The following is a 15,634-nucleotide window of genomic DNA, read 5'->3' on the forward strand; positions in this document are numbered from 1 at the left end:
GAGAATTAAGGTATAGAGTGTATATACTTTAATGAATTGTCGCCCCATTCACATTTTGAAGCCCCAGTCTCAGTTCTTCAGAAGGTGACTGGAGACCTCCCTATTGATCTCGTGGCTAAGATTCCCAATGCATGGGACCTGGGTTCGAGCCTTTGTCAGGGAACTAAGATCTCACATGCCGAAACTAGGAGTCTGCATGCTGCAACTAAAAAAAAGATCCTGCATATGCAACTTAAAAAAAGGTCCTGAATGTCACAACTAAAGATCTTGCATGCCATAACCAGCACCCAAAGCAGTCAAATAAATAAATAAATAAAATATTAAAAAAAGAGTACTAAGGACATGGTTTCAGGAGAATTAAAATGCAAGCCATATGAAGATCAGAATATAGTGGGATAACGTTGTTGTTGTTTTTCAGTCCCTCAGTCATGTCCGACTCTTTGTCACCCCATGGACTGTAACCCACCAGGCTCCTCTGTCCATGGAATTCTCCAGCAAAGAACACTGGAGTGGGTTGCCATTTCCTTCTCCAGGGGATATTTCTGACCCAGGGATTGAATTCAGGAGTCCTGCACTGTGGGCAGATTCTTTGCTGCTGAACCACCAGGGAAGCCAGGTGGGAGAACATAAATGTGTCTAAAACCTCCTGGGCGGGAACCTCCCACCAGGATCCAGGAGAGAGAGAAGGGAAGAGGTAGGGATCTTCCAGAAGCTTCCCTCATGGAGGACAGAGGGTGAAGGAGAAAAACTGCTTTCCAACCCCAAAGTGGAGGCGGGCTAGGAAATCCAGGCCGGGCATACTCACTGGTGGTAGGGGGGGCCAGGGCTGCATAGGTGTAACCTGCCGAGAGAAGATGAGAGAAGCTGAATCAGCATTGGGGTGAACATAAAAGATTAAGGGATATACAGCATTTGTTCTTCTCTTTCAGACTGTCATACAGAATTAAGTCAAAAGAGAAAAACAAATATTGTATACAAATGCATATATGGGGAATCTAGCAAATGGTCCTGATAAACCTATTTGCAGGGCAAGAATAGACACTGTGTGTGTGTGCTGAATTGCTTCAGTTGCATCTGACTCTGTGACCCTATGGACTGTAGCCCACCAGGTTCTTCTGCCCATGGGATTCTCCAGGCAAGAATACTGAAGTGGGTTGCCATGCCCTCCTCCAGATCTTTGTGACTCAGGGATCGAACCCACATCTCACATCTTCTGCATTGGCAGGCAGGTTCTTTACCACTAGCACCACCTGGGAAGCCCTTATATACTCTGCTATGTGTAAAAGAGCTAGCTAGCAAGCTCCGAGAGATGGTGATGGACAGGGAAGCCTGGCATGCTGCAGTCCATGGGGTTGCAAAGAGTCAGACATGACTGAGTGAACAGAACTGGGAAGCTACTGTGTAGCACAGGGAGCTCAACTCAGGGCTCTGTGATGACCTGGATGGGTGGGATGGGGGTGGGGTGGGGGCCTCAGGAAGGAGGAGGGGTGAGTATACTTACAGCTGACTCACACTGTTGTAGAGCAGAAACTAACGCAACATCGTAAAGCAATTATGTGCACGCATGCTCAGTTATGTCTGACTCTCTGTGACCCCATGGACTGTAGCCTGCCAGGCCCCTCCAGGATTTTACAGCCTGCCAGACCCCTCTGGGATTTGCCAGGCCTCTATGGGATTTTATAGATGAGAATACTGGAGTCGGTTGCCATTCCCTTCTCCAGGGAATCTTCCTGACCCAGGGATCAAACCCTCTCTCCTGTATCTCTTGCATTGGCAAGCAGATTCTTTATCACTGAACCACCAGGGAAACCCCAATTAAAAAAAAAACAATGAAGGAAGTTATTTCAAGGAAAAATTGAAAACATGTTATTGAGAATTTGAAGCATTTTAATGGGTTAATGTCATTATTGCTATTAGAACAATAAAATTAAGCAAAAGTAGTGGCTCAGATGGTAAAGAATCTGCCTTCAATGCAAGAGACTTGGGTTCAATCCCTAGGTTCAATCCCTGGATTCTTCAGGGGATCCTGAAGAAGAGAATGGCAACCCACTCCAGTATTCTTGCCTGGAGAATTCCATGGACAGAGGAGCCTGGCAGGCTACAGTCCATGGGGTTGCAAAGAGCTGGACATGACTGAACGACTGACAGTTTCACTTTCATACAAAAAATAAAATAAAAAATATTATACATAAAAAAAAAGATTAAAGAAGAGGGAGGATTTAGGGACCTATTGGGGAAAGCAGAGAAGAAGAGGTGGTGGAGGGATGTTCAAGAAGCAAACAGGCAACAAGATTGTGTGGAACCAAGTTATTACTTCATCATAATGAAGACAACCCAGACCAGAAGGAGAAAAAGATGGATCAGAGCTCCCTCTAGAAGAATGAAAACAACGGCAACTCAAGTCCCCCTCCTCTTGAGAGACCATGGCTATAACGTAGTCCCTCACCATTCACGTAGAGGCTATTTCTGTCCAAACTGAAGGAGCCCAGCTGGGTGATGCCGTCTGTCCCACGGCTCAGCTCCCAGTACAGTTGCTGTTCGTTCAGTGCAGGTCTTGCGGGGTCAGAGTGGAGTCTGCAGACTACATTCACTCCAGTGGCTGCTCCCCTCTTTTCAGGCCTAGAGAAGAAAAGATGCAGGAACGTGGAGTACTAAGGAGGAGTCCGTCTAGGTGTGAAAGGGAGGCGGCTAAGGGAGATGCTGAAGACATTAGCTTGGAAGCCTTCAGCGGTTCTCCTAAGTGTCTTTCATCTGAGACCAGCCCCTAGAAACTCAGGACAGAAAACATTTTAATTAGAAATTTGCAAGGGCATTCCCTGGTGGTCCAGGGGTTAGGACTAGGTGCTTTCACTGCCCTGCTTGGGTTCAATCCCTGGTGGAGGAACTAAAATCATGCATGCGATGTGACCAAAAGAAAAAAAAGAGGGACTTCTCTGGTGTTCCATTGGTTAAGAATCTGCCTGCCAGTGCAGGGGACATGGTTTTGATCCCTGGTCTCAGAAGATCTCACATGCTGCAGAGCAACAAAGCCTGTGTGCCACAACTCCTGAAGCCAGCGCACCCTAGAGCCCGAGCTCCACAGCCAGAGAAGCCGCCACAAAGAGAAGCCTGTGCACCACCACTAGAAAGTAGCTAGCCACAACTAGAGAAAGCCCGCACAGCAACAAAGACCCAGCACAACCAAAAATAAATGAAAGCATAAATAAATAAATTGATTTCTTTAAAAAAAGGAATTTGCAGATAGGAATTTGCACTGATTATCCCACTTCTTTGCAGGGGAGAGCTTTCATTTGAGACAAAATATACAGATTCTGTAAATAACAACATGATGCCTTGTTTCTAAGCATTGAGCATAGTACCTTCTGCATGAAGAAGGCATGAGGGGGCACGGTGGGCCCTGGAGCTCAGTATTTCCAGGGACATGCCTAGCCACTGAGTCTAGCGCCCGGTGCAAGCGGGTCCAGTGACCGGATGAATCATTCCATCTGGGGGAGTCTCACCTGAGCAACTCCAGGCTGCAGCCAGCATAGAGGGGGCCGACACTGGTCTTACTGAGCAAGACCCTGAGCTGGTGGGGAAAGAGAGGGAGGTGAGCAGAAGGGATGAGAGGATACACAGGGACAAGGTGGACCTAACAGAGGCCGTTCAAGGGCTCTCACTCGATGCTGTAAGATCCTTTCGGTGGTGCTGAACTTCAGAGAAGATGGGCGACCCATGTCCTCCGTGTACTGCATGTTGGTGATGGTGAAGTTCAGGGTGAAGGACACCAGGTGAAGGTCAGTGGCTGCAGTGGGGGAGGAAGACAAGGATGTCCAGTTTGGGCCACAGTCATGGCCAAGGTTTCCTGGGAGACTGGGACTGACAAATACCCATGTGTGTGCTAATTGCTTCAGTTGTGTCTAATTCTTTGAGATCCTATGGGCCGCAGCCCACCAGAATCCTCTGTCCTTGGGATTCTCCATGTAAGAACACTGGAGTGGGTTGCCATGCCCTCCTCCAGGAGATCTTCCTGACCCAGGGATCAAACCCACATCTCTTACATCTCCCTCACTGGCAGGCGGGTTCTTTACTACTAGAGCTACCTGGGAAGCCCATATATACACTACTGCGTATAAAATAGATAATTAATGAGAATCAACTGTACAGCAGAGGGAACTCTACTCAAGGCACCAGAAGCAGATTGAGGAAAGCTGTAGGCTTCTCAAGCTGAAGGAGAGAACATTCTGGAATTGCCAAGACATCAGGAACCTTCGTGCATTCATTCCGTGAGCACTTACTGAATACCTAGTACGTGTGAGGTTCTGTGTTGGACTCTGCGAGCCCAAAGATGAAAAGGGCATGGGACTTTCTTGGTGGTCTAGTCATTAAGATTCCACACTACTGATGCAGGGGGACCGGGTTCACTCCCTGGTCAGGAAACTAGATCTGGTATGCCACAACTGAGAGTTCACATGCTACAGCTAAGACTTGATGCAGCCACATAAATAAAACATTAAAAAAAGATGAATAGGGCATAGTCTGTCAATGCGGCCAGTGGAATGATCAGGTCATTATGCTGCAGGGGAAGCTGGGGGTGGGGGATGGTGTGCAATTCCAGGATGGGCACCCAGTCAGTGACTGAGGAAAGATTCTTAGAGGAAGCATCATTTTAAGTGTAACCAAACCTATGAGTAAGAGTTAAGTGAACAGGAACAGAGCAAGTGTTAAGCAGAGGGAACAACATGGCTATAGTCCTGGCAGGAGGGCAGAACAGTTAGATTCAGAATGAAGGGCATTGGCCATGGGGGAGTGTAGATGTGAAACTGGAGGGAGCCTCTGAGCCCAGAAAACTGAGGCAGTGACTCTGCAGGACAAGGGTCTGGACTTGATTTGTAGACCATATGGGGTCATCCAAAGATTGTCCACAAGAGAGGAATTAGGGCTCCCCTGGTGGTCCAGTGGTTAAAAGTCCGCCTGCCAATGCAGGGGACAGGGGTTTGACCCCTTGCCCAGGAAGATTCCGCATGCCACAGAGCAAATAAGCCCAGGCGCCTCAACTACTGAGCCTGTGTGCTGCACCTAAGCCCGAGCACCTAAAGTCCGTGTCCCACAACAGAAGCCACTACAGTGAGAGGCCTGTGCACCGCAACTAGAGAGGAGCCCCTGCTCGCTGCAACTAGATAAAGCCTGCAAGTGGCAAGGAAGACCCAGCACAGCCAAAAATAAATAAATAAAAGAGAGGAATTATATGGACAGAGGCACATTAGGAGGGACACTGCAGATGCCATGGGGAAAACTGTAGGAAGCCAGTGTGGAAGTTACTACAGTAGTCCAAATGCTGGTGGCCCAAATAAAGATTAAGCAATGCAGATGCAGGGAAAGGAAAGACTCTCAAGACATTCCAAAAGGAGATGATTTTGTGATGGACAGATGTGGGTGGTGAGCAAGACGGAAGACTTAAGCTGGCACTCATGTCTCTGCCTTTGGTGATGGGGAGAAGGAACAAGTTTGGGAGAGGATGATGATGTTAAGGGTCACAGACCAAGAGGTTGTGTGATGTCTGGCAGCTGGGTGGACCCAGGGTCGGGAGCTGCTGTGTGGTGGGGGCTGGACTCAGGGTTTAGATTCTGAACAACTGGACCCTAAGCAGCCAGATGGCCCTTAAGATCCATGGAAATGGATGTGTTCTCTCAGGGAACGTGAGTAAGCAATGAAGGAAGAAGTGATCTTGTGGGAATGATTTTGTAAAAATGGCTTGGGTACCAGTAAGAGCCTTCCTATCTGTGGGCTTGGAGGATGGAGCCAGAGAAGACACTGGGAAGAATGTGGAGGTCCCAGCAGCTGAGGAAAAAGACACCAGAAATGAAATTGAGAGTGGTACATCTGTAAAGAAACAGTGGCAATGGTGGTGGTTCTAGTTATAAAAATGTGCCTCTTTTCAGTTCAGTTCAGTCACTCAGTCATGTCCGACTCTTTGCGACCCCATGAACTGCAGCATGCCAGGACTCCCTATCCATCACCAACTCCCAGAGTCCACCCAAACCCATGTCCGTTGAGTTGGTGATGCCATACAACCATCTCATCCTCTGTTGTCCCCTTCTCCTCCTGCCCTCAATCTTTCCCAGCATCAGGGTCTTTTCAAATGAGTCAGCTCTTCACATAAAGTGGCCAAAGTATTGGAGTTTCAGCTTCAACATCAGTCCTTCCAATGAACATCCAGGACTGATCTCCTTTAGGATGGACTGGTTGGATCTCTTTGCAGTCCAAGGGACTCTCAAGAGTCTTCTCCAACACCACAGTTCAAAAGTATCAATTCTTTGGCACTCAGCTTTCTTCACAGTCCAACTCTCACATCCATACATGACTACTGGAAAAACCATAGCCTTGACCAGACAGACCTTTGTTGGCAAAGTAATGTCTCTGCTTTTTAATATGCTGTCTAGGTTGATCATAACTTTCCTTCCTCTTTTACCAGTGGATAAAGAAGATGTGTGTATACACACAGACAGACAGACAGACAGACACACACACACAGAGGAATATTACTCATCCATGAAACAGAATGAAACAATGCCATTTGCAGTAACATGAATGGACCTAGAGATTATCATACAGAATGAAGTGAGTCAGACAGAGAAGGAGAAATACGACATCCATTACACGTGGAATCTAAAAAGACATGATACAAATGAACTAACTTACAAAACAGAAAGGGACTCACAGACTTAGAGGACAAACCTAATGGTTTCAGGGGTCGGGGGGAAGGATGGGGGAAGGGATAGTTAGGGAGTTTGGGACAGACACATACACACTGGTATATTTAAAATGGATAACCAACAACGACCTACTGTATAGCACAGGGAACTCTGCTCAATGTTATGTGGCAGCCTGGATGGGAGGGGAGTTTGGGGGAGAATGTATGTATGTATGGCTGAATCCCTTTGCTGCCCACCTGAAACTATCACAACATTGTTAATCGGCTATACTCCAATATAAAATAAAAAGTTTTAAAAAATAAAAACAAAGAAACAAAACATGTGTCTTTCTCTGCCCATTTAGCCTGCAGTCAGGGCACCATCCTCCGTAGTGTGTATCGGGGAGGGGAGGAGAGGTGACTCCCGCCACCTGCAATTCAGTCCACATTTCCTATGCATGTCCTTTGGACCCCTACCATCCAGAGGGGTATAACAGGATGCAAGGGCTGGCTGGTTAAACAATTCCTATGTTTCAGGGGAAGGGAGGTGGTCACAGGCGCATGGAAATACTCACTGTTGGCAGTGGTGGCTGAGGTCCGATGGGAGAAACCTGTAAAGAGGGGGTGAGACGGTGAGGAAAGGGAGGGAGAGATGTTTAACGAAGAGACAGCCTGGCCACTGGAGAGATGGCAGCTGGACCAATGTGGCTCTGAGTCATTACAAAGCAGACCGAGTGCTCACCGGGAAGGGATCAAAGTCTGCTACTGCCCTCCGTCTCCAGAGAGACAAAGATGCGCTCCGTTGTTTAGTCGGAAAGGCATGTTGGACTCTTTGTGATCCCACAGACTGTAGCCCGCCAGGCTTCTCTGTCTATGGGATTTCCCAGTCAAGAATACTGGAGAGGGTTGCCATTTCCTCCTCCAGGGGTTCTTCCTGAGCCAGCAATTGAAACCGAGTCTCCTGAATTGCAGATGGATTCCTTACCACTGAGCCACCCGGGAAGACCAAGGTGAGCCCTAAGCACCTTGAAATATGAGTCCCCAGTGGAAGTACAGAACCCTTCTGCAGCAAAGCCCACCCACTGGGGATGAAGAGACCTACCCCCAACATAGCCCCTCACCATTGATGGAGGCACTGTCATCACAGAAGCTGGGAGAAAACATCCCAAGTGCTTGTGTTGGGGACCTCATCATCTTGGGGAATCCAGGAAGGAAGGGGCTACACCTGGGACTTTAGTGGGAATTGGTCTCTGTTTTGCCAAGGATGGAGGGAGATGGGGGTAGGGAGAGGAGGCAGTGGGCTCCTGGACTCTTCTGTTCCTAAGGGGTGGGGTTCAGACAGAGGGTTATAGAGACTTCTGAGGCCTCTTAATACTCACTGCTAGGGGTGGTGGTCTGAGTTTGGTGGTTGTATCCTACACACGTAGGGGGAGGAAGGGAGAAGAAGGGGAAAGATGGGTCAGAGTGAAGAAAGGAGAGGGAGAATGTGGGGCTTCTTGAAATGCAAACATTAAAAAAATGATAGTGGTCTTCCCTGGTGGTCCAGTGGTTAAGAATTTGCCTGCCAATGCAGGGGACATGGGTTCAGTCTCTGGTTCGGGAAAATTCCACATGCTGAGGAGCAACTAAGTCCATGCACCACAACTCCTGAAATCCACATGCTCTAGAACCCATGCTCCGCAACAAGAGAAGCCACCACAATGAGACGCCTACACACCACAACTAGAGAGTAGCCCCCCTCACTGCAACTAGAGATTGCACGGCAACAAAACCAGCAGAAACAAAATAAACAAAAAGGATGGCAGACCCTCACCATTGACGTAGAGACTGTCCTGGTCCAGGGTGTAGGGGCCCAGCTGGGTGACACCATGTGTCAGCTGACTCAGCTCCCAATACAGCTGCTCTCTGTCCAGCCCAGGGCCCACTGGATCAGGGCGGTGTGTGCAGACAGCATCCACTCCAGTGGCCGCTCCATTCTTTTCAGGCCTGGGAAGAGCAGCAGGAGAGGAGGATGACAATAAATGGAAACTCTAGGAGTAAGGGAGGGTATCATCATCTCTGGGGACAGGACAGGAAGGGGCCAGGGGAAATGGGAAGGCTGGTAGAGAGGTGAGAAGTCAGACTTAAGATTTTCTGAGAGCACAGACTTCCAGCCAACCTGGGACTGTGAGAAGAGTTGGTGGGGGGTGGGGGGAGGAAGTATTTCAATTAAATTGCAAATTTGAAGCCTGCTTCTTTCTGGGCTGGGGACAAGAGAGCTCACACTTGAGACAGATGAAGACCTGGATAGGTGAACAGCTGGAATTTGGGATTAAAGGAGGTGAAGAAGGCATGCTTCGCTCGGGAGAAATCATCAGGATAGAATTGAAAACCTAAATGAAGGTGAACAGCTGGAATTTGGGATTAAAGGAGGTGAAGAAGGCATGCTTCGCTTGAGAGAAATCATCAGGATAGAATTGAAAACCTAAATGAAATGCCCTTATTGGTCAAGGGGAGGGAAGGGGGGAATTCAGAAGGATGACCAGGCTAGGGGCTCAATCCTGCTGACAGTCTGCAGAATCTGGGGACTGTTGGGGGAAGTCTTTGGTCCTTAAGTCGGTGACTCCTGAATGCCACCTCAGTTGAGGATACAGAGAAGACAGGAAGGAGGAAGGTCAAACTCCTTGGGTCTGGGGACACTTGAGGCAGCTCTGGCAGCCTATGCCAAGGTCTTACCTGAGCGATGTCAGTCTGCAGCCTGAGTATATGTGGCCCAACCGGGTGTTATTGAACAAGAGTCTGAGCTATAGAGGAGGGAGAGGGAGAATAGGAAATGTGAGGGTTGGGAGAAGGGCAGATGTGATGGTGTGGCTGGCATCCGTGGGAGCAAGGGTGAGGTAGGTGGGGCTTGTGTTTGGTGGGCGGGGCAGGAGTGACGTGGGCGGGGCAGGAGTGAAGTGGGCGGGGCTCTCACCAGATCCTGCAGGACTCTCTCTGTGTTGTTGAACTTCCAGGAACCAGGGCGATGCATGTCCTCCACATAGTGCAAGTTATTGATGGTGAAGTTGAGGGTGAATGGCACCAGGGCAGGGCTGGCTACTGTAGTAGGAGTTTTCGAGAGATATCCACTGAGCTTACCCTGTGCTCAATAAGCCGGGACACGGGTCATCCCCCCTGCATGTCTTCAAGATTGGGGAGGGTCTTCCTCCAGCATGGGTAGTTTCCACAGGGAGGAGACCCCAGACATCACCCTCACTGGAAGCACTGGGGATAGTTATGAAAAAGTGCACTAAAGAGTAAATAATGGGTTGGCCCAAAAGCTCCTTTGGGTCTGTTCATGTGCTATAACAGAAGAACCCAAACAATTTTTGGACCAACCCAATAAATCCACAGGCAGGAAGCAAGCATATCTGACCCTTCAGTTAGCTAAAATTCCAGACAGATATCCTGTTTTCTTTTTGAGCTTTTTTTTTTTTTTAAAAAAAACACAATTATTTTTCTGAGATTCACCTACTTATTATTTTTAAAATTTTGTTTGAAGAAATGCCTGCATTGCATTTTTATGGGTAAGGCTCTGTTTTAAGTACCTTCCTTACATTTTAACTCATTTACTTCTTGAGGCAAAACCTGTGGAGGGAGATAGTATTCTTATCCCCATTTTACAGATGTAAAAACTCAAGGGAGACTAAGTAATTTGCCCCAAGCCATTTAATCTATAAGTGGCAGAGCACAGAATGAATCCAGGTGTGTGATCCAGGAGTCTGTGCTCCTAACCCCTCCACTTAGGACCACTGGCAAGTCCCACCTGTAGTGACCACTCACTCTGGCCTGAGTGGTTAGTGGTGAGAACTCCTTTGGAGGCTCTAACTGATGAGTACCTAGAGATTCAAGCAAGCCAGCGATAATGATATCTCAGACCCTCAGTCGGGTCAATGGGTGGTATTGAAATCTACTCTGGGCCAGTTGGAGGCCAGGAATGGGAAGCTGGCCTCTGATTGAGCCAGCGTCTGCCTAAGTCCCTGACCAGGACCTGTGAGACAGCTATACTTGTAGCTCATGCTATTCCTTTCTTTTCTGGAAATAAAAACTAAATTCCCTGAAAGAAACAGCCCTTCTCACCACCAAATCTCACCCATGATAATGCTAATTCCATATTTACTTGTACATTCACATCTTTAGTCTCTGTCTTTCATGTTGGAAGTCCATCTAAGACTAGCCTTTTCTATTCTCTTTGCTGCTGTATCACCAGGGCCTTTTATATAGTAAGTGCTAAATAAATACTTATCAAATGAATGAATGAATGAATGAGTATGATGATCTCCAATGACCAAGTGCACAAGATCTTTGCAGAAGAAAAGTGCAAAGAGGAAGCTCCTACCTGTAGAGACTGAGACTGGGGCCATAGAAGTCGCTGGGAAGATGGTAGAGGTCATAGCAACTGGGAAGAGAACACAGTGAGGCAAATATAGTGGAAGAGAGGGCTTCTCTGATCAAGGAGGGACCATCATGGAACCCTGAGATCCTTCGTCTGTTCAGTCTAAGGTCTGTGCCAGGCTTGTCTTTTCCCAGCCCAGAGTGGAAGCAGGGAAAGTGAAGTGCAGAGGTTTCCCGGCTCCTCCCCCTCTGGGTGCATGGACTGAGGATAATAGGGAGGAAGGATGGGCCCCGAGCAATGGAGCATTAGGGCCCACAGATTGCTACTCACTGCTGGGGGTGGAGTTCAGGGCCTGATGGGTGTAGCCTGCAGAAAGAGGAGGAGAGAAAAGGTGAAGGTATAAGGGTGGGGGGTGGGAGTGGCAAGAATCTGGGGCCCTTTGAGTTTCTAGGAATCTATTTATTTAATAGATTTAATTTATTTAATACCCAGTGGTAAAGGATCTGCCTGCCAAGCAGGAGACACAAGTTCAATCCCTGAGTCAGGAGGATCCCCTGGAGAAGAAAATGGCAACCCATTCCAGTATTCTTGCTTGGGAAATCCCATGGACAGAGGAACCTGGAAGGCTATAGTCCATGGGGTTGCAAAAAAGGTGGACATGACTTAGTGACTGAGTTACTATAACAGTGATTTATTTAAGTAGTGTTCATGGGGCACCCTCAAAGTGCAGACTGTATAGACAAACCTTAGAGAATGCAATGAAAACAGAGAGAAGGTTTTTTAATAGATTTTTTTAATGTGGACCATTTTTAAAGTCTTTAATTGAGTTTGTTATAGAATTGTTTCTGTTTTATATTTTGGCTTTTTGGCCACAAGGCATGCAGGATCTTAGCTCTCTGACCAGGGACCGAACCCTCAACCCCTGCCTTAGAAGGTGAAGTCTTAACCATTGGATCAGCAGAACAGTCCCAGGGAGGACTCTCTCAATCAAGTCATCTGTTGTCTATCCCTCTGCCATCTCTCCCCATCACCATCTCTGAGTGTCTGATCCCTCAGTGTATCTCCAGAAATGCTGTGAATGAGGGAGCAAACCAAAGGTGCAGGCTAGTTTGAGACAAGCTCAAACCCTCCCCATGCCTGACAGGAGGACAGGTGATCCGAAATGTGTGTCATGAGCCCAGAGCACACGATGTGAGCCCCGCGAGGAAGCAGGAAGAGGTCCTGAGTGTAGCTCACGGTACAGTGAAAGGTGGGGAGGAGCAGTTAGTCCTTCAGGGTTAAGGGAGATGTGGGGACCCAATATGAGTCAAGGATACTCTGGTACAATACAAGGGGTTCCAGGGGGTAGAGGTCATCAAGGATTCCCCATCAGCATCCTCTCATCAGGAGAGAAGGCCTTAAGGGTGGAGTCACTTCAAGATTAAAAAGTAACCTTGAGAGGCTTCCCTGGTGTCTCAGTGATACAGAATCCACCTGCCAGTCCAGGGGACATGGGTTCGACCCTTGGTCTGGGAAAATCCCACGTGTTTTGGAGCAACTAAACCCGTGCACCACAGCTATGGAGCCTGTGCGCTAAAGCCTGGGAGCCACAACTATTGAGCTGCAACTAGTGAAGCCCGTGTGCCCTAGAGCCTGTGCTCTGTAACAAGAGAAGTCACTGCAATAAGAAGCCTCAACTAGAGAGTAGCCCCCACTCAACTCAACTCGAGAAGGCCCACACAGCAAAGAAGACCCAGCAGAGGCATAGATAAATATATTTTCTTTTTAAAAAAGAAGAAACCATGAAGCCAAGACCTGAATCAATGCACCCAGAGCACACAGCCAAGCCTCTAAGGGCAAGACAGGGAGCATGATCTCAAGTCTGAGCTGCTCACCATTGACGTAGAGACTGTCCCTGTCCAGGGTGTAGGGGCCCAGCAGGGTGATGCCATGGGTCAGGTGGCTCAACTCCCAGTACAGCTGCTCTCTGTCCAATCCAGGGCCTTTGGGGTCAGGGCGATGCATGCAGATGGTGTCCACTCTGGTGGCTGCTCCGTCCTTCTCAGGCCTGTGTAAAAATCTCCACGTGGTTGGTCCAACTAGCTCTCCATCTGTCCATCCTGCCCTCCCTCTCTTTGCCACCCCTAAGGCAGAAACCTCAGAAGCCTGATTTAACAAGAAAACTGGTGGGATCACCCTCTATGTTTTTTCAGTCTTCTAATTTTACTGAGACTTTCAGTGGCTAAGTCAAAGATCTCTCTTGGTAAATGTCACATTGCACTTGAACATATTTGGATTATTTTCAAATATCTTTTGATATTGATTTCTACAACAATTCCACAGTGATAAGAGAACAGACTCTGTATGAGTTCAATACCTTTAGGTTATGAAATTTTTGCACCTTGTTTTATGTCCCTGGATATGTTCCAGTGTCTCCCAGTATATAGTCTATGGGAATTTGAATAGAATTTGTAACCTACTGTTGTGTGAAAACTGTATAAATCTTAATATCATATTCTTATATGTAATTATTCCCTGGAGAAGGGCATGTCAACCCACCCCAGTATTCTTGCCTGGAGAATCCCATGGACAGAGGAGCCTGGTGGGCTACAGTCCATGGGGTCACAAAGAGTCAGATACAACTGAAGTGACTTAGCACACACGCATGCACCTGTAATTACTATACCTACACCATATATAATATAATATAATATGTAATATAATATATACTGGGCTTCTCAGGTGACACTAGTGATAAAGAAGATTCTTTATTATGTCTCCTGCCAGTGCAGTCAACATAAGAGGTGCAGGTTCAATCCCTGGGTGGGGAAGATCCCCTGGAGTAGAAAATGGCAACCCCTCCAATATTCTTGCCTTGAAAAACCCCATGGACAGAGAGCCTAGCAGGCTATAGTTCATGGGGTCGCAAAGAGTCAGACACGACTGAGGGACTATGCGCACACCTTGCAAGGACGTAATGAAGGCAGTGGGGGCAGTGCTGTTTAGGGCTAGGAGTTTGGCTCTAGAACCTGAAATGCGGGGCTTGTTCTGTGTGACCTTCACAAATTACTTAATCCCCCTGAGCCTCAATTTCTCCTTTTGTTCTTGCTTTCTGAGTCTGTGGAGACTCTGATGATTAAATATAAAGTAACAGCACACTGCCTTGGGTCTTAGCGCTTGTGAGTTGCTGGTATTATTGTTGTTAATACTTAGTATCCATGAACAGGAGTCATTCTAAGCGTGAGTGAAGTCAGGGAGTTGGTAGATTATGGTCCCATTAACCTGTTGGTTGTGTTATTGGGGAGGGTCTTACCTGAGTAAGGCTAGTCTGCAGCCCGAATAGAGGGATCCCAGACTGCTGGTATTCTTGAACATGTGTTTGAGCTATTAAAAAGGAGAGGGGAGTTGAGAAGGAACCGCTGAGAGGCCGGGAGGAGCTGGGACATAGGTGGGCAAATAGGTCGGGTGGGTGGGGCTGGCACTAGTGGGTGGAGCTGGGGCAAAGTGGGTGGGACTAGTGTTAGTGGGTGAGGCTGGCATTGGTGGGCGGGGCTCTCACCAGACCCTGCAGGATCAACTCGGTGGCATTGAATTTCCAGGAGCCAGGGTGCTGCATTTCCTCCTCGAAGGTTAGGTTGGTGATGGTGAAGTTGAGGGTGAAAGGCATCAGAAGAGGGACTCCTGCTGCAGCAGGGGAAGGAAAAAGACCACTCCTGAGTCAGACCTGGGCTGAGCTCTAAAATAACTTCCAGGGACAGAAATGGAGGGCCCAGATCTGAGGAAGCAAAGATTCCTAGCTGGTACGACCAGAGACAAAAGGCTAAATAAGGAGCAAAGCAAAATGCTGCTAAATGCAGTAGGGTGCACATTCATTAGGATGGCTATTATTTTTTTTAAAAAGAAAGAAAAAGAAAAAGAAATGTCGAGAAATTCCCTGGCAGTCCAGTGGTTAGGACTTCACCTAGTCTTTCACTGCTGAGGGCCCAGGTTCAATTCCTGGTTAGGGAACTAAGATCCTGCAAGCCATGCCATGTAAAAAAAAGATACTGTTGGTGAGGATATGGAGAAATTGAATCCTCATGCATTGTTGGTGGAAACGCTGGTGGAGTTGCTATAGAAAACAGTTTGGTGGGTGGTTCCTCATAAAGTTAATTCACTCCTAGGTATGTACACCCAAAGAACTGAAAACAGGGACTTGGAGACTTAGAAACAAATGTTCACAGCAGCAGCATTTACAGTAGCCAAAAAGTGGAAGAAACCTAAGTATCCATTAACAGATGAATGGGTAAAGAAAATGTGGTATATACAATGGACTAGTATTCAGCTATAAAAGGAATTTAGGAAGTCAAGAGATACCTGGAGTAACAGGCAAATTTGACCTTGAAGTACAAATTGAAGCAGGGCAAAGGCTAACAGAGTTTTGTCAAGAGAACGCACTGGTCATAGCAAACATCCTCTTCCAACAACACAGGAGATGACTCTACACATGGATATCACTAGATGGTCAATACCGAAATCAGACTGATTATATTCCTTTGCAGCCAAAGATGGAGAAGCTCTATAGAGTCAGCAAAAACAAGACCAGGAGCTGACTGTGGCTCAGATCATGAACTCCTTATTGCCAAATT

General features: G+C 47.6%; 1 protein-coding gene across 1 annotated transcript in view; it reads right to left on the reverse strand.

Moving 5' to 3' along the window:
- Positions 1-15,634, reverse strand: part of MUC16 (mucin 16, cell surface associated) — an 88,380-nt gene that overhangs the window by 26,968 nt on the left and 45,778 nt on the right. The window contains 13 exon segments of the mRNA XM_065917692.1: positions 806-841; positions 2,447-2,619; positions 3,501-3,568; positions 3,660-3,784; positions 7,249-7,284; positions 8,487-8,659; positions 9,389-9,456; positions 9,627-9,751; positions 11,031-11,090; positions 11,358-11,393; positions 12,902-13,074; positions 14,320-14,390; positions 14,566-14,690. Coding sequence (XP_065773764.1) covers positions 806-841; positions 2,447-2,619; positions 3,501-3,568; positions 3,660-3,784; positions 7,249-7,284; positions 8,487-8,659; positions 9,389-9,456; positions 9,627-9,751; positions 11,031-11,090; positions 11,358-11,393; positions 12,902-13,074; positions 14,320-14,390; positions 14,566-14,690 — 1,269 coding nt within the window.

The sequence above is a fragment of the Muntiacus reevesi genome, chromosome 1 (genome assembly GCF_963930625.1).
Source record: "Muntiacus reevesi chromosome 1, mMunRee1.1, whole genome shotgun sequence".
NCBI classification, from domain to species: domain Eukaryota; kingdom Metazoa; phylum Chordata; class Mammalia; order Artiodactyla; family Cervidae; genus Muntiacus; species Muntiacus reevesi.